This window comes from Dendrobates tinctorius, unplaced genomic scaffold (genome assembly GCF_039654945.1).
Source record: "Dendrobates tinctorius isolate UK_male_01 unplaced genomic scaffold, ASM3965494v1 ptg000022l, whole genome shotgun sequence".
NCBI classification, from domain to species: Eukaryota; Metazoa; Chordata; class Amphibia; order Anura; family Dendrobatidae; genus Dendrobates; species Dendrobates tinctorius.
In genome coordinates this window covers 46,418,126-46,444,779 of record NW_027361690.1, presented here as the reverse complement: position 1 = coordinate 46,444,779, position 26,654 = coordinate 46,418,126, and the positions used below count along the sequence as shown (strand labels likewise).

General features: G+C 42.4%; 1 protein-coding gene across 1 annotated transcript in view; it reads right to left on the bottom strand.

The window, feature by feature from the left end:
* Nucleotides 1-545: 545 nt before the first annotated feature.
* The window catches only part of LOC141083963 (gonadotropin-releasing hormone II receptor-like), a 120,702-nt gene continuing 94,593 nt past the window's right edge, over nt 546-26,654 (bottom strand). Inside the window, exons 3-4 of the mRNA XM_073568376.1 lie at nt 7,027-7,231; nt 546-3,035 (exon numbers count right to left, since the gene is read on the bottom strand). Coding sequence (XP_073424477.1) covers nt 2,560-3,035; nt 7,027-7,231 — 681 coding nt within the window. The 3' untranslated portion in view covers nt 546-2,559. The remainder of the gene's footprint in view (nt 3,036-7,026; nt 7,232-26,654) is intronic.

Genomic DNA, 26,654 nt, shown 5'->3' with positions numbered 1-26,654 from the left:
AAAAATTGCTTATCTGCACTGCCTCACTGAATAACATTGGTCCAAATGCCACCCGATTTTCTGACGCATAGCTCTCAGACCAAAAATATGGTCATGTTCACGATCACGAGCTCTGAAAGAGATTTCATCTAGTGAAATGCTCATTAAGCACTAATGGCAAGCAATTAACTTGTGAATGTCAGGTGAAATGTGGTTATATTAAATCTAACTCTAATTTATTGATTCATTTACTAATTAGTTTAGACCGCCACTCTCTATATTATACAGTCCAGGTAGATACCACAGCTTATGCGGTTTAGACAAATGTGTAATAGCCTTCCTTTTTTAAAACTTTTATTCTTTGTATCTTTCGTATCTTGCACAGAGCTTGGTATCCAAAACTGTGGAAACACAAAATAACACATGTACGGTGCAAATTGCAAATAAGTATTTGAAGATGTGGCAAAAATCTGTCATGGGCATAGCAGACTTGTAGGAACCATGTGTACAAACCATTCAGAAACAACATAATTTAGTAGCTGAATTTTAATTTCTGATTGGAAATCATATGCAACTAGATAATGATTTGATAAGAATATACTCAACATCCTGAAAGTGATACACAATATGCCCAAAGTTCACCAATAAAGATATACACACGTGGGTTACATCTACCAGCTGTATTTTTATGAATAAGAAAAACAAGTATCGTTCGTTAGCATTCTTCCTTTTGTATTGTCATACAATGTTTTATATTGAGTTGGGTTGATATGATTGTGCTTGATTAGCTCTCGGCATTAAATAATTTTATGTAATAAAAACAATCAAATTGAGAACATTTTCATGTGACCGTTAATTCAATTAACCCCTTCAAGACAGGAGGTATTTTAATTTTTGCGTGTTTTTTTTTTGCCCCCCTTCTTCCCAGAGCCATAACTTTTTTATTTTTCCATTAATATGGCCATGTGAGGGCTTGTTTTTTGCAGGACGACTTGTACTTTTGAACAACACCATTGGTTTTAACATATTATGTACTGGAAAACAGGAAAAAAAATTCCAAGTCCAGTGAAATTGCAAAAAAAAGTGCAATTCCACAATTGTTTTTTGTTTTGATTTTTTTACTGAGTTCACTAAATGCTAAACCTGACCTGCCATTATGATTCTCCAGGTCTTTACGGTTCATAGACACCAAACATGTCTAGGTTCTTTTTTATCTAAGTGGTGAAAAAAAATTTCAAAGTTTGTTAAAAAAAATTGCACCATTTGCCAATACCCGTAGCATCTCCATTTTTCGTGATTTTAGGTTGATTGACGGCCTATTCTTTGTGCACCAAGATGATGTTTTTAATGATACCATTTGGGTTTAGATACAACCTTTTCATCATCCGTTATTTCAATTTAATGCAATGTTGCAGCGACCAAAAAAATGTTAATTCTGGCGTTTTTACTTTTTTTCCTCTTTACGCCGTTTAGCGATCAGGTTAATTATTTTTTATATTGATAGATCTGGCGATTATGAATGCGGCGATACCAAATATGTGTATATTTGTTTTTTATTGTTTTACTTTGAATGGGGCGAAAGGGGGTGATTTGAGCTTTTATATAATTTTTTATTTTTATATTTTTAAAAGCATTTTTTTTTAACTTTTGGCATGCTTCAATAGTCTCCATGGGAGACTAAAAGCTGCCATAACCCGATCGCCTCTGCTACATACAGGCGATGATCAGATCGCCTGTAAGTAGCAGAATTGCTGACTTGCTATGTTTGCCGACCTCCGGGTGGCGCTCATAGCAATCTGGCAGTGACAACCATAGTGGTCTGCTGGAGACCTCTGTTTGTTATGCCAACCCATTGGTGACCCACGATCACATGTTGGGGGTCACCGATGGGCAGGATTTCCAGCGCGCTTGCCAGAAGCACGTGTTATATGCCGCTGTCAAAGCTTTACAGTGGAATTTAACGAGTTAACAGTCGCGGCTGTTAGAGGTACATGTCAGCTGTTCAAAACAGCTGACATGTGCCGGAAAAGATGTGGGCTCACCACCAGCAACCACATCAAAGGGAGGGTATCCAATATACTGATGACAGAAATGGGTTAATCATAGACGTTTGTTGAATCACCCCCAGCTTTCAAAACAGAAAAATAATGTCAGATCAAAAGTTAATACCTTGGCAAAATAGTCAGATAACAAAACTGGATACATGTATCTGTACAACAAGCATCCACGTAATATAAGCAAATATTACATTTACATTAAAATTACATTTATTGTTTAGTGTAAATGTACATATAAGCCATCTGACAGGACTTATGTCAACATTTGGCTACACGCGAATCTAAAATCTTAAAATAGATTTCACATAAACCTTTGATGTATTTTCACATTGCAGGATTTGTACAAATTGTTTTCTACCGGTTTTCATCTTTGCTGCGTCTACTGGGATATCAGAGAACTCCATCTTTATATAAAACTATTTAGTAAAAGCACGCTGCAGGGCATGTTTTAATTAATATTTATAGCACATCCGAGAGGTCTGGATAAATCAGAAGACAGATTTGCAATGTATCTGTTGTTATCTCAGAGGCAGCTACCGCCAAGGCCATTTGTCCTCAAGTCCGAGTTGTTTGAAGAGCCATTGTAAGACTGAAAAGTTTGCATCTCCTGGTTCAAAATTATCATCTTTTTAGCACGAAAAGATGACATTGAGCAGTGAAATGATCCTGTCACCGAGGAGCTTGTGTCAGTGTCTGATGTCCTTCTTCTTCCACAGTAGCGTTGAAGACCTTTTCGAAAGTGTATTGTAAATAGACCGTATGTGATGGGATCTAGACAGGCATTGACAAGGCCAAAGATGAAAAGGATATGTGTAAGGGATTGAGAAACGTTCTCTTCCATGGCCTCAGGATAGAACCAATACCACAACCCAAGGAGATAGTAAGGGGTCCAGCAAATGATAAAAGAGCTAACAATTACAATGCTCATTTTCAGAGTCCTCATCCGTGCTTTGGGGATGTTATTCTTGGAGCGCCGGAGGTAAACTTCTTTAGAAGACACTATAATATAATAGAAAAACATTTTCGTCTAACATTTCTGACATAACAGAAAGAAAATGAAAATATTACACAGAGTGGGCCATTTATATGGATACACCTAAACAAAATGGGAATGGTTGGTGATATCAACTTCCTGTTTGTGGCACATTAGTATATGGGAGGGGGGAAAGTTTTCAAGATGGGTGGTGACCATGGCGGCCATTTTGAAGTTGGCCGTTTTGGATCCAACTTTATTTTTTCCAATGGGAAGAAGGTCTTTTGAAACATCAAACTTATTGAGAATTTCACAAGAAAAACAATGGTGTGCTTGGTTTTAACGTAACATTCTTTCATGAGTTATTTACAAGTTTATGACCACTTATAAAATGTGTTCAAAGTACTGCCCATTGTGTTGGATTGTCAATGCAACCCTCTTCTCCCGCTCTTGACACACTGATAGCAACACTGCAGAAGAAATGCTAGTGCATAAAAAGGGCAACACATCATCATGTGGCAATTTCAGATATCCAGTGGCATTGAGGTTTCCATTGATGAAGAATGGCCCCACTATCTTTGTACCCCATATACCACACCATACCATCAATTATGGGTGTCAGATCCAAGCATTCCTACATGAACAGTTTCCTGGAAAATGGATTGGTCATCGTGGGCCAGTTGAATGGCCACCAAGGTCTCCCGATCTGACCCCCTTAGACTTTTATCATTGGGGTCATATGAAGGCAATTGTCTATGCTGTTTAGATACGAGATGTGCAGCATCTGAAACAATGGATACTGGAAGTCTGTGATAGCATTTCTTCTACGGAGTTGCTATCAGTGTGTCAAGAGTGGGAGAAGAGGGTTGCATTGACAATCCAACACAATGGGCAACATTTTGAACACATTTTATAAGTAGTCATAAACTTGTAAATAACTCATGAAATTATAAAGTTACGTTAAAACCAATCACATCATTGTTTTTCTTGTGAAACTCTCAATAAGTTTGATGTGTCCTATAACCCTCTTCCAATTGAAAAAAGTAAAGTTGGATCCAAAATGGCCAACTTCAAAATGGCCGCCATGGTCACCACCCATTTTGAAAAGTTTCCCCCCTCCCATATACTAATGTGCCACAAGCAGGAAGTTGATACCACCAGCCATTCCCATTTTACTTAGGTGCATCCATATAAATGGCCCACCCTGTACAGAACTGTACCAAAGTTTTAAGCAAGTATGAAAAAAATGTTGCAAAGTAAAAATGCTTTCGAAAATAGGAGTGTTGATAGTTTATTTGTAGCAATTAACACAATGAAAAGTGAATAAACAACTTAAAAATCTGAAATCAAAATTTGGCTTGACCACCCTTTGCCTTGGAAAATACGTCAAATCATGGTATCTAGGTTCACTTGCACGCAGTTTTTTGAAGGAACTCAGCAGTAAGGGTGTTTAAAACATATTTGAGAATTAACAACAGATCTTCTGTGGATGCAGAATTGCACAAATCATTCGGTCTCTTCATGTAATCAAATACAGACTAGATGTTGAGATTAGGGTTCTCTGGGAGCCATATAATCAATTCCAGTACTCCTAGTTCTTCTTTACTCTGAAGATACTTCTTAATCACATTGGTTGTATGTGTTTTGGGCTTTTGTCCTCCTGTAGAATAAATTTGGAGCCAATCAGATGCCTCCTTTGTGGTATTGCATGATGGATGAGTATCTGTCCGCATTTCTCAGCATTGTGACACAAAAAAAATGGGCCGACGACCGTAAACGTAGAGGTCAGCCGAGGAAATATTCAGCAATGCCAGCAGCTCAGAACTGGATGCAACCAGTGGGACCTAGCTATATCCATCTACTCTTAAGAGAAGTCTGTCCATAAGTGGTCTTCATGGAAGAATTACTGACAAAAACTATACCTTTGTCACAGAAACAAGGTAGGTGACTCAACTGTAAACAAAAACAAAGAAACTAGGACGCAGAAAAATGGCAGCAGGTGCTCTGGACTGATGAGTCAAAACATAAAATATTTTGCTGTAACAGAAGATAGTTTGTTTGCAGAAGAGCAGTATAATAATAAGTGTCTGCATGCAACAGTAAAGCATGGTGGAGGTTTCTTGCAAGTTTTTGGCAGCATTTCGGCAGATGTAGTTGGGGATTTGCTCAACAGTAAATGTGTCCTTAATGCTGAGAAATACAGGCAGATACCTATCCATCATGCAACACAGTGAAGTGTTTAATAGGCTCCAAATGTCTTCTGCAGCAGGACAATGACCCCAAAGATACAATGAATGACATTAAGAACTGTCTTCAGAGTAAAGAAGAACAAAGAGTCCTGTAAGTGATGATATGATCCCAAAGGATGCCTGACTTTATCATCTATTCTGTGTGGGATTATATTAAGAGACAGAAGGATTTGTGCAAGCCTGCATCCAGAGAAGATTTGTGCTTTTCCAAGTTGTTTAGAACAACCTCCCTGCAGAGTTCCTTCAAAAACGCTAAGTATACCTAGGAGAATTGATGCTTGGATGCTATTCTGAAGGGGAAGTCACACCAAATATTTAAATGATTTAGATGTTTATTTTGCAGGACCTTGTCCATCAGTATTGTGTGGACACTAGATAAGTGCCCTGAGAAACACCTGTTACCTGATGGTATTTCAGCTCTTCTTTTGATTAGCTGGCCTAACGCAAAGTCATTGTTGATGCACATATGGAACTACACGAGTCATAGATGCCATCAAGTATGAGGCATTTTTCAAGCTCTCATCCAGTGGCCATAGAATTACTGACGTACCTTGTTGTCTAGGTCTTACATATCGATTTGTCCCAACTCTATTAATTACATCATAAAGGATATTCTTATCACTGTGCAAAAAAGGTTACAGATTCATCTATCAGGTGCATTATAGCACTGAAGTACTACAAATCTCAATGGGCCTCATAAAAACTATCAAAAAATATATTTTCACTCATAAGCATCCAACCCAAAGCTCAGCTTTAATTTGTTAAACTACCCTGGCAAAGGTAAAGAAGAGCTGTCAACTGTTCTTGTGGGCAGAGTTTTGATAAATCTGTCCCTTTGACTTACAAGAGATAAGGCCCCGTCACACTAAGCGATCTCGCTAGCGAGATCGCTGATTTTGTGACACATAAGCAATCTCGCCAGCGAGATCGCTGTGTGTGACGGGGATCAGCGACTGGCCCCCCTGCCGGTTATCGCTGATCGTGCTCGAGCGGCCTGGGCCATTTTTCGATCGCTGGTCTCCCGCTGCCCTGCACGCATCGCTGCGTGTGGCAGCGAGACACCAGCGATCAGCGACGCTGGTTGCTAATGTAAACGTCGGGTATCCAGGAGACGCGCGGCTCCTAGATACCCGATTTTTACCTTGGAAACCAGCGTGTACGCCGGTTTCCAAGGTAAACAGTAGGAATCCAGGAGTCGCTCGGCTCCTGGATACCCGATGTTTACATTAGAAACCAGTGTCCAGCGTCGCTGGTCCTGATCGCTGGGGCTGTCTATGTGACAGCTCACCAGCGATCAGCCTAACGATGTCCCAGCGATCCCATCATGTCGGATCGTTGGTGGGATCGCTGGGACATCGTTAAGTGTGACGGGGCCTATAGTCTGGGGCTCCTCTCTGGCCTCAATATGGTAGATAAGAAGGCTGGTGTGAGCCCAGAATGATTCATTGCTCAAAATCGGACATTAGAGAAGATACATGTAAATCTACGTCGGTCATACAAATTATGTATCTACAATGTCTGATTTTGAATAGTAAAACATGTTCTTTTAATTTGTGGTAATGTGAAGTACAAATACACCAAAAGTTTTCTGATACATTTCCCCCATTACCCTTCCCATAGTTAGTGTCTTAGAAATCTACTGTAGATATTAATGGCGTTCCCACTATAAACATTAGTGGCATGTACACATGAGGGGCCCAGAACTACTAAGAGAAGTCATATATTCCAGCTGACAATGGTAACGTTTTTATCTCAGCATAGTACTTACAGGTTCCCTTGCTCATGCGCTTTGAGATTTCCAGCAGAATTCTTGAATAACAGGAAATCATGATCAGCAGAGGAAGCAGGAAGAGGAACACAAAGCTCACCATGTTGTAGGTTGTTTCCTGCCAGTGCTCCTGGAAACTGCCTCTGGTGGTGCACTGGGTGAAGTTCTGTGGCTCAGTGATTGTTACTGTATGAAACAGAAAGAGCTGGAAGGAAAGGGGAGACAGCTACATGACTTGTTTTATCTATGTAATTTCAACATAATGATTTCCAACAACACCAAAAAGACAAAAGGGAAGATTTACAAATCACTATGCACTTTTTTACCTTGCTGAAGTGGTTGTGTGTTATTAAGAACAAACCATAGTTTCCCCTCCAATCTGTCTTGAATCCTGCAGCCAGGATCATATTCCTCGCCAATCGTTATACCGATGTCTCTACCTTGTGCAAGTCATTACACTGGCTACCCATCCACTCCAGAATCCAGTAAAAACTTATTACCCTCACCCACAAAGCTCTCCATGGCTCAGCACCACCCTACATCTCCTCCCTCATTTCAGTATACCACCCTACCCGCGCCCTCCGTTCTGCTGATGACCTGAGGTTAGCATTCTCAGAACCTCCCACTCCCGTCTCCAAGACTATACACATGCTGCACCAATTCTTTGGAATGCGCTTCCCAGGTCAATATGATTAGTCCCCAATCCCCACAATTTTAAGCGTGCCCTGAAAACGCATTTATTCAGACTGGCCTACCGCCTCAACACATTAACCTAATCTATCCCTGTGTGGCACAGCCAAATGTTTTACCATAACCAGGTTCCCCGCATCATGTTCCCACATGCTTTATGCATCCATTAGCCCTCTGTGTCTGTACTGTTACACACTTAACATTATGGCTGGTCCATACAATCAGGGCAATTGTTACCACCCACCTTTCGTGTCTACCTTTTTACAATCTACCTCATAGATTGTAAGCTTGTGAGCAGGACCCTCATTCCTCTTGGTATCTGTTATGATGTATGTGATTATTGTTATGCTGTTATGTCTATCGTCTGTACATGTCCCCTCTGAAATGTAAAGTGCTGCGGAATATGTTGGCGCTATAGAAATAAAATTTATTATTATAAGATATGAAACATTGTCCAACAAAGTTGGTGCAAAATCGGTCTAAAGTAGGTCAACGAATATCCCATCGACACTTCTACGTTTTGCGTATATGTTCTATCACTTGTTTTTGTGGATAGAACACACACTCATCAAAGAAAATAACCCTATTCGCGTGTAGCTTTTTGCAGACTAATTGTCTACAAAAATTAGGCGGAAACATGTCTGAAATAATCTAAATCACATACCAAACTCACACCTATCAACAAATGTGTCTAAGACAGTGTTGTACCACTAATGGCGGCAGACTACGCTGGCATTAAAGGACCCATTAGTCGGGGTGATCTCGGTGCCAGCTCCAACACTGCCCCCAATACCCGACATCACACTTTCAACTGGATCTGCATCCTAGATGCAGATCCAGTTGACAGCAATGATTGAACAGCGAGCCATCAGCTCCCTTTTCTAACATTCTCCCCGTGTGTCTGAGCTCTGATGTCTCAGATCAGCGGGCGCAATAATGTCGCTACATTACACCTGCTGTGCAGATCTTTAGACCCCATGCTACAGAGCCTTGAGCAGCAGGTGAATGGGGAGAGGTAATCTTTTTTTTTTTTTTTTTTTAAATCAATGAGTACATTGTGAGGGTCATTATACAATACTATTTGGAGGGCTACACGGGAGCCATTATATTATATGGAGGGCTACATGGGAGCCATTATACTATATGGAGGGCTATATGGGAGCCATTATACTATATGGAGGGCTATATGGGAGCCATTATACTATTTGGAGGGCTATATGGGAGCCACTATACTATTTGGAGGGCTATATGGGGGCTATTATACTATTTCGAAGGCTATGTGGGAGCCATTATACTATTTGGAGAGCTATGTGGGGGGCTATCATACTGTGTGGTGGTCATTACACTGTTCGAAGGGCTGTGTGGGTGTCAATATACTGTATGGAGGGATGTATGGATGCATGGGGGTCAAAATGTGTGGAAGTCTCTGTGGGGGCCATTATACTATTTAGTGAGCTATGTGGGGACCAATTGTACTATTTGGAGATCTGTGTGTGGGCCATTTATAATGCTTGGATAGCTATTGGTAAGCCAATAATAGTGTGAAGGGCTATGTGTACAGTAGGTACTTATTAACTCTTGTATAGTATTTGAATCTTGATTAAAATAAGTGTTTTTCTGATTTTTATTTAATAGTTCTGTTCTAACTCTAAAGAGATCTTTTTTCTATTGTTGGAGCTTATTTTATTTTGTGTTTCTCTTCCAGAGTTTATTTTATTTAATTTAGTTACTAATTTTTCTTTTCCTTTTTTTTTTTCCTACAGCTTAACTCAATAAGGAGGCCTCTGCACAGCTTTATGCACCTCCGATATATTAGAGTCACATGTACCATCAAGAAAGTTTTCTTTGAAATAGTTTAGAACGCAATTGCTTATGTATTTTTTGGACTCATTGTTATTTATAAGGATTATATTAATTTTCCAATTCAATGGACATTTCTTTTGAGGGTTTAAAATGATATTAAGAAATAGTGGAGCATAATCTGAGTATATGATGGAATCATAAAAGGCTTTCTGAACTGCATTCAGAAAGTGATGTAGTAAGAATAAATCTATTCTTGAATACTTATTATATACTGAGGAAAAAGGAATAGCCTTTAGTCGTTGGATGTAATTGTTTCCAAGTGTCAAACTAATGCAGCTCTGCCATAGATTTTTTTTTATAGAACTGAGTGTCTTCAGTGGTGCAGATGAATGACTATTTGAGGTGTCTAAAGGTGGGTATATATACAATCCATATGCCTTCAGAAAATTTGCTTAGTGATGTGGATATTTTATTAACCCCTTAACTTCCAATGACGGATATATCCGACTTTGGACGCCTCTTACCTGTTTGGTGAGGGCTCCGGCGATGAGCCTGCACCTTTTCCAGCACATGAAAGCTGATCTCAGGTGAAATCGCGATCCACCCACGGCTGCTAACATGTTAAATACTGTTGTCAAACTCTGACGGCGGCATTTAACATGCACGTGCAGGAAGTGCGTCATTAACCCCACCCATCGGCACCAATGTCACATGACCGCAGGTTGCCGATGGGTTGGCATGACAGGAGACCCCTGTGGTTGTCATAGCCGGATAGCCCAGGGGTCGGCATTCATAGCAAGTGAGAGTTTCTGCTACATAGAGCGGGGCTGCAACCCTGCTCTATGTTGCAAAAGCGATTGGATGATCGCAGCTTCTAGTCTGCCATGGGAACTATTGAAGCAAGTAAAAAGTAAAAAAAAATGTTTTTAAAAATATTTAAAAAATTAAAATATGTAAAAGTTAAAATCACCCCCCATTCCCCCGATTCAAAATAAAACAATAAAATAAATCAAATATACACATACTGTATTTGGTATTGCCGTATTCAGAATCACCTGATCTATCAATATATAAAAAGAATTTATCCAATCAGTAAATGGCGTAGCCAGAAAAAAAATTAAAACACCAATGTTGCATTAAAATGCAATAACAGGCGATAAAAAGATCGTTTACACACCAAAATGGTATCATTAAAAACATCAGCACGGCACGCAAAAAATAAGTCCTCACCCAGCCCCAAATCACGAAAAATGGAGACGCTATGGGTCTCGGAAAATGGCAACTTTTTAATTTCTTTTACAAACTTTGGAATTTTTTTTTCACCACTTAAATAAAAAAGAACCTAAAAAAGAACCTAGACATATTTGGTGTCTGTGAACTCATAATGACCTGGAGAATCATAATGGCATGACAGTTTTAGCATTTAGTGAAGATGGTAAAAAAAATATCCAAATTACAATTGTGGAATTGCACTTTTTTTGCAATTTCAACGCACTTGGATTTTTTTTCCTGTTTTCCAGTACAAACTATGGTAAAATCAATGGTGCCATTCAAAAGTACAACTTGTTCCGCAAAAAACAAGCCCTCACATGGCCATATTGATGGAAAAATAAAAAAAGTTATGGCTCTGATTTATCTAAGGATATTCAGCCACTAGCATTCGGCAAGGTTAGCCTCAGCCTCCACCCGAACCATCTATCATTATTCCTTTGTACCTTTTGGCTTTTTATGTGATATTCAAATCTTTTTATTAGTAATTATATTTAAACCAGGATTAGGGGACATGTGCCAGCCAATATCCCAGTAACAGTTCCAATGTTGGATGCACTTATGGTCGGATTCATTAATAAGTAAGTCTAGCAGAATCTCTTTTAACCCTTAAGGGGTTGCCCCCCTTTTTGTAAGATAAGCGTACTCTACTTATTTATTTATTCATTCACTTTTTTGGCAGCTACTTACATTTTCAAGAAAAAGCGATCAGCCTTAAGGACATTACGTTTTTTCTATACACTTAGGGTACCGTTACATCTAGCGATGCACCAGCGATCCCGACCAGCGATATGACGCGGTCAGGATCGCTGGTGCATCGCTAGGTGGTCGCTAGTGAGCTGCCACACAGGCAGATCTCACCAGCGACATCGCTGGGGACGGGGATCGCTACTTACCTGTCAGACGCGGCGATCCTGCGTCCTGCCTGGCTCCACGCGTCGCTCGTCGGCGCCACAGGAAGCGCAGCAGGAAGTGGCCGACGAGGAATGGTCCAGGAGCTTCTCGCGCGATCAGCGATAACCAGCGGGGGAGCCGGTCGGAGGTAAGTATCACATGCAGCGATATCGCTAGCAATATCGCTGCAACGTCACAAAATCGGTGACTTTACAGCGATATTGCTAGCGATATCGCAGTGTGTAACGGGGGCTTAACAAGTGAGTAGCTTATTTTCTAAAACAAAACAAATAGGCTTTATTTATTTATTTATTTATTCATTCATTCATTCATTTATTCATCCCACTTTTTGTGCCAGCTATCCATATTTCCAAGACCAGGCAACCAGCCTCCAGGACATCTTGTTTTTTCTATACATTATCAAGTGAGTAGTCTAATATTAACCCTTGTCTTTCCCAGTATAGCACGGTGTAATTACTATTTTAAGCTTGTCTCTTTTTAGCAGGTATTAGCACAGAACCTGTCAATCACCAGGAGCATCTTGGAACACCCAATTTTTTCTTCTGGGCCCAGTGGACTAGCACCAGTGTGTCATTCTATTATTTACTCCTTTAAAGGATGTTTATACTGTCATGATCCATATTGCCGGTCTGGTCATTTCAAGGGTTAACATTTCTCAGCCTCAGTCTGGTTTCAGGTTTGCTATTTGGCTCCGCTGCATCCTGCAGGCGGTGTCAGCTATAGTTCTGCCTTCGGCATGTGTATCTGACTGGTATATCCTGAATTGCCCTGCTGTGATCCCTGACTTGCCCCGTGTCTGTTTATTCCCTCTGTCTGTCCTGACCCAGTGTTTCCCTGTAAGTTTGTTGACTCCTTGGTTTTGACTTGCCTTGCATTCGGACCTGCTTCTGTCTTCTGTCTTTGTCTTATCCACTTCCGACCGTTGCTGACCCTTTGGCTTGTTTCTGACCACGTGTACTGCTGTGACCTCTAGTACTTCTGCTCCTGTTTCTGACTCGACTTGTCTGACCACTTTTTCACCACCTGGTGGCGCTTGTGCTGCTGCTCAGTGTTGCTATGCTGTGTGTGCAACCTCTCTTCCCTCACCAGCACCCCCTGGTGGAGGTTGCCCTATACTGCACTGCAGTAGCACGACATATACCTTTCATATTGAAGGTTGTGATACTTAAGTTAGCCATGGTTTAACCCTTTCACCCCTGAGCCTTGTTTCACCTTCCTGACTAGGCCAAATTTTACAATTCTAAACAGTGTCACTTTATGTGGTATTAACTCTGGAATGCTTCAGCAAATCCCAGCGATTCTAAGATTATGTTTTCATGACACATTGTACTTTATGTTAGTGGTAAATTTAGGCTGAAAGTTTTTGCTTATATTTGTGAAAATATTGGAATTTGGGAAAAATTTTAAAAATGTTGCAATTCTCAATTTTTATATATTTAAACCACTTAGTCATGTTGCAGAAAATAATTAATAAACAACATTTACCACATGTCACTTTACATCTCCATCATTTTTTAAACCTAATTTTTTTGTTAGGAAGTTAGAAGAGTTAAACTTTTAATAGCAATTTCGAATTTCTAAATTTACAAACCGTTTTTTAGAGACCACATCATGTTTTAAGTGATTTTGATGGGCCCATATGACAGAAAATACCCAAAAGTTACACTATTTTAAAAGTTCTCAAAATCATATTCAAAAAATATACTAACTCTTTAGGTGGTTCACAGGAATTAAGGCAATATGGAAGGAAAAAATGTTCATTTAGCCCCAGATTTTGCACTTTTACAAGGGTAACAGGAAAAGATGAACCATGCAATTTGTTGTATAATTTCTCCTGACTACACTGATACCCTGTATGTGGTGGAAAACTACTGTTTGGGCGCATGACAGGGTTTGGAACAGAGGGAGCGCTATTTGACTTTTGGAGCTCAAAATTGGCTGGAATAGATGGTGGATGCCCTGTTTTGTTTGTAGTGCCTCGTTGTGAAAAAAGTGGAAACCCCCCGCAAGTGACTCCATTTTGGAAACAGCACCCCTTATCTTTAGGTGTAGTGAGCACCTTGAACCCACAAGTCTTTCACAGCATTTTATAACATTGAGCAGTGAAAATGAAAAAAATCTATTTTTCCTGCAAAAATGTAGCTTCTGCTCCAAATTTTTCGTCTTCACAAGGGTAAGATGAGAAAATGGACCATACAATTTGTTGTGATATTTGTCTATATGTGGTGAAAAACTACTATTTGGGTACACAGCAGGGCTCATAAGGGAAAGAGCGCCAATTGGATTTGTAAACGCAATTTTGGTTGAAACAGATATCAGCGGATGCCAATACAGCAGAAACCCCCACAAATAACCTTATTTTGGAAACAAAACCTCTTGAGAAATTCATCTAGGGGTGTAATGAGCATTTTTAATCCTCAGTGGAATCATATAACTGTATAACATTGGGCTAAGTCAATGGAAAATTATTTTTTTTTCCACTAAAATGTTATTTTGACCTCAAGTTTTCAATTTTCAAAAGGGATAATAAGAGAAAATGGACCACATCATATGTAGTTGAAATCTACTTTTGAAGCACAGTGCAAAGCTCAGAAGGGAAGGAGTGCCATATTGTAGTGCACATTTTGCTGGAATGGTTTGAGGGTGCCATGTCACATTGTCAGAGCCCCTGAGGTGCTAAAACAGCAGAACATCACCATAAGTGACCCCATTTTGCAAAGTGCACCTCTCAATGAATTTATCTAAGGGTGCAGTGATCATATTAACACCATGGGTGTGTCACAGAATATTATACCATTGGGTGGTAAAGTAAAAAATACATTTATAACACAAAAAAATTGTTTTAGCTCCAGATTTTACATTGTCACCTTGGGAAAGGGGTAAAAATGGCACCAAAATTGTCATACAATTTCTGCTTAATGTGGCAATACCCCATATGTATCTGTACCGTACTGCTTAGCCGCACAACAAGACTCGGGAGGGAAGGAGCGCTATTTGACTCTTGGAGAACAAATTATTGTAGAATAGTTTGTGGTCTCCATATATAGAGCCCATGAGTGCCAGAAGAGCAGAATCCACCCTCAAGTGACCATATTTTGAAAATTACACTCCTCTGGGAATTTATCTACAAGTGCAGTGATGATTTTGACTCCATGGTGGTTTGCCAGAAACAAGCAATGGTGGATGTTGCTGAGTGAAAATTGCAAATCTAGCATTGTAGTGCCTGTATGTTCTAGTGCCCATAAGTTGTAATACCAAGTACATTATAGTACCCATACATTATTGTACCCATACATTGTGCCCAGCTTATGCTTCTGGAGACATGGACTTCGTAAATGAATTGGGTTCTCATCACTACAGAAATTCCAAACATGTGGACACTAACTGTGGCTTGCGCACATGTGGGGCTCAGAATGGTGGGGGCATTTGGATTCATGTGCACAGAATTCACTGGATTTTTTTTTGAGCCAATTTGCTTTTCCAGAGCCTTTGTGCTACCACTAATGTGGAAGTCCCCTATATTTCCATTGACAGATGACAACCAGAGTAGTGACTTGTTTTTTTTGTGGATTGAGTTGAAGCTTTTATTGAGAACATTTTACATAACATTTTGGATCACATTTGTCTTTTATGCTGCACATTAGGCCATCTTCACACGTCCTGATGGTTCCTGTACTGGAAAAACAGTACTAGTGAAATCCGCGGTCTGTGTCCTTGTGTCTGTGTGCTGTCCGTGTCTGTGTTGTCATTGTAACACATATGGAATGAAAAATGCAGCATAAAAAATAACAGTTTTATGTATTAAAGATGTTCAAAGAGGGAGATAGATAGAGTTGAGGAACATGATAGATGATAGAAATATGTCAGTGCGATTTCGAATCAATGCTTTGCGTGCCTATTTTTCTTTTAAATAAATAAATTCAAAAAATGGCGTAGGGTCTCTCGTAATTTTCAGAACCTGCTGAGGGAAAGAAAATGGCTGGGGGCTGATACACATTTTCTGTTTGTCATAAATAGCCATAAAGGTTTCCAGGCTATTAATATCAGCTCACAGCTGTTTGCTTAGCCTTTACTGATTATTATAGTGGAGACCCCCCAAAAGAATGACGTGAGGCCCCCCTATTATTACTAACCAGAAAGCCTAATCAAGACAGCTGCGGGCTGATATTAATAGCCTAGGAAGAGGCGAAGGATATTGACCCCCTCCCAGACTAAGCACATCAGCCCTCAGCTCTTAGCCTCACTCTTCCCGCTTTCCCTGGTGCAGTGGCAAGTAGGGTTGATGTCAGCTATTTTATGGCCACGAGAAGCAAGGCCACGGGTTAGTAATGGAGAGGCATCTATAAAACGACCTCATTACTAACCCCAAATGTCAAATGTAATAAAGACAGAGATAGAGTAAAGTCCTTCAATTGAAATAAACACACAGACTCCTTTATTTGAAATGAAAACTCCCCGAACCTCTTTTACCCATTTATTCAGCGATAATTAAAGTAAAAATAGCAAAGTTATACTCACCTTTCCATCAGTAACCTATTAATGGCCATATCCCATGACGTTCACATCAATGATGTAACCTCTCTCCACACTAGCCGACTCATGCCAAGCAGAGCATGAGAGCTGTTGCCTGTGACTGGTGGTAACCCTAATGAAGTCAATGCGGGTCACACGCAGCCGCGTTCTCATGCAATATGTTGTGCAGGACTGAGGAGAGGTGAGGAAAATATTCTGGATGGTCTTTAAAGACCTGTATAGGAGGTACATTTTTATCAAAAGTGTTGAAAAAAGGTTAGTTTCAATTAGTATATTAAGTATGCAGCTGGATGGGAAAAGGAAAGCAAACACTGTTCCCAGCCAGGTGTTATACCAAAGATGGAGCAACAGATCTATTGGGGTTTGAACCTTTGTTTATTTTTAGAGAGATAGGATGTGAAGTTAAGGTACTGTCACACTTAGCGATGTACCAGCGATCCCGACCAGCGATATGTCGCGGTCAGGATCGCTGGTACATCGCTAAGTGGTCGCTAGTGAGCTGCCAAACAGGCAGATCTCACTAGCGATATCGCTGGGGACGGGGGTCGCTACTTACCTGTCACACCAGGCGATCCTGCGTCCTCCCGCCCGGCTCCACGCTCGTCGCTCATCGTCACAGCAGGAAGCGCCGCAGGAAGCTGACGACGAGAAACAGTCCAGGACGTTCTCGCGCGATCAGCGATAACCAGCGGGGGAGCGGGTTGTAGGTAAGTATCAGACACAGCGATATCGCTAGCAATATCGCTATAACGTCACAAGTTATAGCGATATTGCTAGCGATATCTCTTGGTGTGACATGCCCTTTAGTCTCCCAGCAAAAGTCTTAATGATCTTGTCATTAAAGGGGAAGGAGATGAAAAGAAAAATAAAGGAGGAGTATAAATTACAAATTTTTTCTAGTGAATACTTTTTCTAGTATATATTACAACTATTTTCCATGAATTATAACTAGAAACATTTGGAAAAAGTATATAGCATTATTTGTCACAGGAGTCTCTTTTCATGTATAAAGTAAACTTACATTGCTGTCTAAATTTAGGACTGTATTAATAAATCTGTCCCAAAATGTATTTTCATCTTAGACAAAATGAAAAAAAGAAACCTTTAATTTAAATTGCTGGGGTGGGATATAGGGTAACAAAGTTAAATGACCACTTATTATTATACCTTACTTATGCAGTATAGCGCCATCATATTCCAAGGCGCTTTATCATCATCACTGACCCCATTAGGGCTCACAATCTAGATTCCCTATCAGTATGTCTGGAGTGTGGGAGGAAATCGGAGAACCCCTCACAAACACAGGAAGAACATACATGCTCCTTGCAGATGTTGGCTACGGTGGTATTTGAACCCAGGACCCCAGTGCTGCAAGGCTATAGTGCTGACCACTGAGCCACCATGCTTCCCATAGGTGTTGTGAGTGACCTTTCCTGTCTATCAATCCCGTAGCTACTGGATCACTGGTTTGGCTGGTTCCAATGGCAACACTGTTGCTGGTACTCAATGGGGCACTGTGGCTGGCAGGGGCAGACCTACCGCCCGTGCAGACTAGAGTTGAGCGACTTTTGGTTTTTTAGGGTCGCATTTCGTTTCGTGAAACCCGACTTTTCCAAAAGTCGGGTCGAGCAAGATCGTCCGATTATAGGGAAAAGTCGGGGTCGTCCCGAAACACGAAACCCAATGTAAGTCAATGGGGAATAAAAGTCGGCAGTGAGAGGAGGACAGGAAACACACCTACAGTGCCCATTTGAATGCCAAAAGCATCAATTCTTCTTTCTTAAGCTTGTCAACCTTAATTAACTTCATAATACAAGTTACGCACTGAAAAATGGGGGTTATTTGGCTACAAACTGTGGGGGGGGGGGAGGGCTGGCTCCAGGTTTTCATGTGCCCTGGGCGAAAGAGCGCCCCTTTAACACATACCACAACTCATCATGCTCCGATACGGCAGAGAAATAGCGGTATAGTACAATGAAAAATACTTCACTTTTTACATCTCATGACGAGGCCCATCTATTTCTCCATACAGAATCATTGGTCCCATATAATGTTTGAAACAGTATATGATGAGCTCCACATAATGCTACAGTATATGTTGGTCCCCATGGATGAAGCTCCACTGTCTTATGGGCCCAAATAATGCTCCAAACATAATGGGCCCCATTTCTAATGCTCTAGTGTATAATGGGCCCTGTAAATGCTGCTCCAGTGTCTGATGTCCACCTTTGGAATGTTCCAGTGTATGGTGGGCCCCATCTATCATTCTCCAGAGTATAGTGCTCCCCAAAAATTGCTGTCCCAACATTGAAAACAATCAAATAAGTCTCCTCGCTAGGGAATCCCTGTACTTGTCTGGACAGGTGCTGTAGCTTGCTTAACAGCTCGCCAGCCGTTCTCACGCCCAGTATGGATTACACGTGATTGCACAAAGGTGAGAAAGGGTACCGTATCCCCAGATAACATGTATGGATAGCGTACACATTCAAAATATATGTCTCAGGAGGCAGGCTCAGACGGTGTTAGGCCCAGTATGGATTGCACGTGATTGCACAAAGGTTAGAAAGGGTACCGTATCCCCAGATAACATGTATGGATAGCGTACACATTCAAAATATATGTCTATACAGCATGAGGCAGGCTCAGACGGTGTTAGGCCCAGTATGGATTGCACGTGATTGCACAAAGGTTAGAAAGGGTACCGTATCCCTGGATAACATGTATGGATAGCGTACACATTCAAAATATATGTCTCAGGAGGCAGGCTCAGACGGTGTTAGGCCCAGTATGGATTGCACGTGATTTCACAAAGGTTAGAAAGGGTACCGTATCCCCGGATAACATGTATGGATAGCGTACACATTCAAAATATATGTCTATACAGCATGAGGCAGGCTCAGATGGTGTTAGGCCCAGTATGGATTGCACGTGATTGCACAAAGGTTAGAAAGGGTACCGTATCCCTGAATAACATGTATGGATAGCGTACACATTCAAAATATATGTCTCAGGAGGCAGGCTCAGACGGTGTTAGGCCCAGTATGGATTGCACGTGATTGCACAAAGGTTAGAAAGGGTACCGTATCCCCGGATAACATGTATGGATAGCGTACACATTCAAAATATATGTCTATACAACATGAGGCAGGCTCAGACGGTGTTAGGCCCAGTATGGATTGCACGTGATTGCACAAAGGTTAGAAAGGGTACCGTATCCCTGGATAACATGTATGGATAGCGTACACATTCAAAATATATGTCAATACAGCATGAGGCAGGCTCAGACGGTAATAGGCCCAGTATGGATTGCACGTGATTGCACAAAGGTTAGAAAGGGTACCGTATCCCTGGATAACATGTATGGATAGCGTACACATTCAAAATATATGTCTCAGGAGGCAGGCTCAGACGGTGTTAGGCCCAGTATGGATTGCACGTGATTGCACAAAGGTTAGAAAGGGTACCGTATCCCCGGATAACATGTATGGATAGCGTACACATTCAAAATATATGTCTATACAGCATGAGGCAGGCTCAGACGGTGTTAGGCCCAGTATGGATTGCACGTGATTGCACAAAGGTTAGAAAGGGTACCGTATCCCTGGATAACATGTATGGATAGCGTACACATTCAAAATATATGTCTATACAGCATGAGGCAGGCTCAGACGGTGTTAGGCCCAGTATGGATTGCACGTGATTGCACAAAGGTTAGAAAGGGTACCGTATCCCTGGATAACATGTATGGAAAGCGTACACATTCAAAATATATGTCTCAGGAGGCAGGCTCAGACGGTGTAAGGCCCAGTATGGATTGCACGTGATTGCACAAAGGTTAGAAAGGGTACCGTATCCCTGGATAACATGTATGGATAGCGTACACATTCAAAATATATGTCTCAGGAGGCAGGCTCAGACGGTGTTAGGCCCAGTATGGATTGCACGTGATTGCACAAAGGTTAGAAAGGGTACCGTATCCCTGGATAACATGTATGGATAGCGTACACATTCAAAATATATGTCTCAGGAGGCAGGCTCAGACGGTGTTAGGCCCAGTATGGATTGCACGTGATTTCACAAAGGTTAGAAAGGGTACCGTATCCCCGGATAACATGTATGGATAGCGTACACATTCAAAATATATGTCTATACAGCATGAGGCAGGCTCAGACGGTGTTAGGCCCAGTATGGATTGCACTGGATTGCACAAAGGTTAGAAAGGGTACCGTATCCCCGGATAACATGTATGGATAGCGTACACATTCAAAATATATGTCTATACAACATGAGGCAGGCTCAGACGGTGTTAGGCCCAGTATGGATTGCACGTGATTGCACAAAGGTTAGAAAGGGTACCGTATCCCTGGATAACATGTATGGATAGCGTACACATTCAAAATATATGTCTATACAGCATGAGGCAGGCTCAGACGGTGTTAGGCCCAGTATGGATTGCACGTGATTGCACAAAGGTTAGAAAGGGTACCGTATCCCTGGATAACATGTATGGAAAGCGTACACATTCAAAATATATGTCTCAGGAGGCAGGCTCAGACGGTGTAAGGCCCAGTATGGATTGCACGTGATTGCACAAAGGTTAGAAAGGGTACCGTATCCCTGGATAACATGTATGGATAGCGTACACATTCAAAATATATGTCTCAGGAGGCAGGCTCAGACGGTGTTAGGCCCAGTATGGATTGCACGTGATTGCACAAAGGTTAGAAAGGGTACCGTATCCCTGGATAACATGTATGGATAGCGTACACATTCAAAATATATGTCTCAGGAGGCAGGCTCAGACGGTGTTAGGCCCAGTATGGATTGCACGTGATTTCACAAAGGTTAGAAAGGGTACCGTATCCCCGGATAACATGTATGGATAACGTACACATTCAAAATATATGTCTATACAGCATGAGGCAGGCTCAGACGGTGTTAGGCCCAGTATGGATTGCACGTGATTGCACAAAGGTTAGAAAGGGTACCGTATCCCCGGATAACATGTATGGATAGCGTACACATTCAAAATATATGTCTATACAACATGAGGCAGGCTCAGACGGTGTTATGCCCAGTATGGATTGCACGTGATTGCACAAAGGTTAGAAAGGGTACCGTATCCCTGGATAACATGTATGGATAGCGTACACATTCAAAATATATGTCAATACAGCATGAGGCAGGCTCAGACGGTATTAGGCCCAGTATGGATTGCACGTGATTGCACAAAGGTTAGAAAGGGTACCATATCCCTGGATAACATGTATGGATAGCGTACACATTCAAAATATATGTCTCAGGAGGCAGGCTCAGACGGTGTTAGGCCCAGTATGGATTGCACGTGATTGCACAAAGGTTAGAAAGGGTACCGTATCCCCGGATAACATGTATGGATAGCGTACACATTCAAAATATATCTCTATAAAGCATGAGGCAGGCTCAGACGGTGTTAGGCCCAGTATGGATTGCACTTGATTGCACAAAGGTTAGAAAGGGTACCGTATCCCTGGATAACATGTATGGATAGCGTACACATTCAAAATATATGTCTATACAGCATGAGGCAGGCTCAGACGGTGTTAGGCCCAGTATGGATTGCACGTGATTGCACAAAGGTTAGAAAGGGTACCGTATCCCTGGATAACATGTATGGAAAGCGTACACATTCAAAATATATGTCTCAGGAGGCAGGCTCAGACGGTGTAAGGCCCAGTGTGGATTGCACGTGATTGCACAAAGGTTAGAAAGGGTACCGTATCCCTGGATAACATGTATGGATAGCGTACACATTCAAAATATATGTCTCAGGAGGCAGGCTCAGACGGTGTTAGGCCCAGTATGGATTGCACGTGATTGCACAAAGGTTAGAAAGGGTACCGTATCCCTGATAACATGTATGGATAGCGTACACATTCAAAATATATGTCTCAGGAGGCAGGCTCAGACGGTGTTAGGCCCAGTATGGATTGCACGTGATTGCACAAAGGTTAGAAAGGGTACCGTATCCCCGGATAACATGTATGGATAGCGTACACATTCAAAATATATGGGAGAAAACAAAAAGCAAAAAACACAAATATCCTGAACTAAAAAGTAAAAAATGTATACTGCAAATAATGCATAAAGGTAATAATAATAAGGGTATTTAGTAAACATAATTTTGATCAAAATAATGTACAAGCCATCCCGCCACGTCACGGCAACCCTTGTGGGACAGTCCCTACTCTAGTATTTAAAACCTTTTCACTTGCCAAGTGGCGTGAATGTGAACAAGGGTCGAGCGGCTGAACCACTAGTAACAGCTTAGGCCAGACTGGATGGCTTTCCCAGCTCAGAAAGAGGGCGGTCACACCCATATATGCACTGAATGCACAATGAAATGAATAAAAAACAAATCTGAACTGAGAAAAGTAGGTTAATGTGTATGCACAATGTAAGTGCATATCAACACATGACCATTAACCAGAGAAAACAAAAAGCAAAAAACACAAATATCCTGAACTAAAAAGTAAAAAATGTATACTGCAAATAATGCATAAAGGTAATAATAATAAGGGTATTTAGTAAACATAATTTTGATCAAAATAATGTACAAGCCATCCCGCCACGTCACGGCAACCCTTGTCGGACAGTCCCTATTATTACCTTTATGCATTATTTGCAGTATACATTTTTTACTTTTTAGTTCAGGATATTTGTGTTTTTTGCTTTTTGTTTTCTCTGGTTAATGGTCATGTGTTGATATGCACTTACATTGTGCATACACATTAACCTACTTTTCTCAGTTCAGATTTGTTTTTTATTCATTTCATTGTGCATTCAGTGCATATATGGGTGTGACCGCCCTCTTTCTGAGCTGGGAAAGCCATCCAGTCTGGCCTATACTGTTACTAGTGGTTCAGCCGCTCGACCCTTGTTCACATTCACGCCACTTGGCAAGTGAAAAGGTTTTAAATACTAGAGTAGGGACTGTCCCACAAGGGTTGCCGTGACGTGGCGGGATGGCTTGTACATTATTTTGATCAAAATTATGTTTACTAAATACCCTTATTATTATTACCTTTATGCATTATTTGCAGTATACATTTTTTACTTTTTAGTTCAGGATATTTGTGTTTTTTGCTTTTTGTTTTCTCTGGTTAATGGTCATGTGTTGATATGCACTTACATTGTGCATACACATTAACCTACTTTTCTCAGTTCAGATTTGTTTTTTATTTATTTATTTTTTTTTTTTATACATTCAAAATATATGTCTATACAGCATGAGGCAGGCTCAGACGGTGTTAGGCCCAGTATGGATTGCACGTGATTGCACAAAGGTTAGAAAGGGTACCGTATCCCTGGATAACATGTATGGATAGCGTACACATTCAAAATATATGTCTCAGGAGGCAGGCTCAGACGGTGTCAGGCACAGTATGGATTTGACGGCCCAGATTACACAGCGGAGGAGCAGGGAGAGGTAAAGATTGCAAATGCTGGGGCCCTGCCCAAGCAAGGGGGGCCCACTCGTGGGCGTCGGTACTTGCACTGGGCCCCTCATAGTACAGCGGTGTGTCTGACGGCGGGTGTGCACCACCACCGTCAGAGACACTTGATTGCACTATGAGGGACCCTGTGCCAGTGCCCGCGCCCAAGAGTCGGCCTACCCACCTGTCCAGGGCAACGGCACTCGCACGGTGTCGTGCGGTAGGTGGTGACCCCGGCCATGGGGGGGGAGGCAGCACAGTTAGGGAGTTTTAGAAAGTGGCATATGTTGATGTTGGACATTCAGCTGATGCAAAAGGCGAAATAGGTGAAGTAGCAGGAAGAGGTGGACCAAAGCAAGCCATTTTTCTGTCACCCTATGTGTCATCAGGGGAAGGTGGGACAAAATCCTTGGAAACCCATGCGTGGTTCATTTTAATGAAGGTTAGATCATCCACATTTTGGGTTGACAGACGGGTCCTTTTTTCTGTCAGGATTGATCCAGCTGCACTGAAGACTCTTTCCGATAGCACACTTGCAGCTGGGCAAGCGAGCTCCTGTAAGGCATATTGGGCCAATTCAGGCCAGGTGTCCAGTTTAGCGGCCCAATAGTCAAAGGGGAATGACCTGTGTGGGAGAACATCGATATGGGAGGAAAAGTAGTTTGTTACCATAGTTGACAACTGCTGTCTCCTGTCACTTTCCATCGATGCAGTATTACCAGTTGTGTGAGCGGTATTTGAAAAATCAGTCCACAACATTGTCATGAAACCCCTGTCTCCAACGCCACTTCTGCTGTGTGCACCACGAACACCTCTGCCAAGCTGCCCCCGGCCCGTACGGCTCGTGTGAGAACCATCACCGCTGCTGTGTGCTGGGAATGCCTCAAGCAACCGATTTACCAGAGTTGCTTGTTTATTAGCCAATATTAGGTCAAGGTTCTCCTGTGGCATGATGTTTTGTAATTTGCCTTTATAGCGTGGATCCAGGATGCTGGCCAACCAGTAGTCGTCATCGTTCATCATTTTGGCAATGCGGGGGTCCCTTTTTAGGATCCGCAAGGCATAATCTGACATGTGGGCCAATGTTCCCGGTGTCAATGATGCACTGCGAGTGCTGGGTGGAGGAGCACTTTCTGGCAAATCCACATCCCTCCAGTCACGCACAAACCCTGTACCAGACCTTGCCACGCCAACATTTTCACTTGCCCCACGAGATGCATCCTCCTCCCCTAAGTAATCATCCCCATCATCCTCCTCCTCCTCCTCCTCTTCTTCCTCCACCTCGTCCAGGAGAGGTCCCTGAGCAGACAATGGCTGAATGTCATCAAGGATTGCCTCCTCCTCTTCCTCCTCATCAACATTGGCTGCAGAAGCCTGCTCCTTAAGGTGCGTCAAAGTTTGCATGAGCAGACGCATAAGTGGGATGCTCATGCATAGGATGGCGTCGTCTGCGCTTACCAGCCGTGTGCATTCCTCAAAACACTGAAGGACTTTACAGAGGTCTTTCAGCTTCGACCACTGCACACCTGTCAACTCCATGTCTGCTCTCAAAGTGCCTGGCCTTGTATCCTCCCACAAATGCATTATGGCCTGCCTCTGCTCGCACAGCCGCTCCACCATGTGCAGGGTGGAGTTCCACCTTGTTGCAATGTCGATAATGAGGCGGTGGTTGGGAAGGTGGAGCAATCGCTGCAGCTTCTGCATACGAACGGAGTGTACAGGCGACCGGCGGATGTGCGCGCACAGTCTTCGCACCAGTCTTCCGGATAATGTTTGAGGAAGCACTGCACCACCAGGTTCAAGGTGTGAGCCAAGCAAGATATGTGGCTGAGTTTTGAAAGGGCTATGGCTGCCACAAAATTACGGCCGTTATCACTAACTACCTTGCCTGCCTCAAGATGTACACTGCCCAGCCATGACTCAGTTTGTCGCTTCAAGTACTCGGCCAGCACCTCGGCGGTATGTCTGTCGCCCAAACACATCATCTGCAACACAGCCTGCTGACGCTTTCCACTAGCTGCTCGATAGGGGGACACATCGTGTGCAACAGTGGCAGCTGCAGATGGAGTGCTCGTACGACTGCGCTCTGTGGACGAGCTTTCGCTTCTGGAGGAGGAGGAGGAGGAGGAGGGTGGAACGCCTACAGCCAACTGTTTCCTATACCGTGGGCTAGGCAGCACTGTCCCACCACCGCTGTCCCCTGTGGACCCTGCATCCACCACATTAACCCAGTGCGCAGTGATGGACACGTAACGGCCCTGGCCATGCCGACTGGACCATGCATCAGTAGTGAGGTGCACCTTTCCGCTCACTGACTGCTTGAGTGCATGGACAATGCGATCTTTCACATGATGGTGGAGGGCTGGGATGGCTTTGCGAGAGAAGAAGTGGCGACTGGGTAGGTCATAGCGTGGTACTGCATAGGCCATGAGTTCGCGGAAAGCTGTGCTTTCCACCAACCGAAAGGGCATCATCTCAAACGAGATTAGTTTGGCAATGTGGGCGTTCAAACCCAGTGTACGCGGATGAGAGACTGAGTACTTTCTTGACCTACTCATAGTGTCTGGGAGGGTGAGCTGGACTTGAGAGCTGCATATGGTGGAAGTAGCGGTGGACAGGGCGGACTGAGAGAGGGTTGATGATGGTGATGGAGTTGGTGTTCTTTCTGATGGCCTAGAATCAGTCTTTCGTTGATATAACAGTGGGATTCCCTGACTGCTGTGGCCTTGCAACGACACCTCAACATTTGCTGCTGTGCTAACCGGTGGGCTTACAGTGGGGGAAACAATGTAGCGTTGCTGACTACCTTCGTTGTGATCAGTTGCACATGTGGCACTTGAGGTTTGGTGTTGTGTCCACGCTTGCAAGTGCATGCTGGTTAAATGTTTAAGCATGCAACTGGTATTCAAATTTTTCAGATTTTTCCCTCGGCTAAAGGTCTTT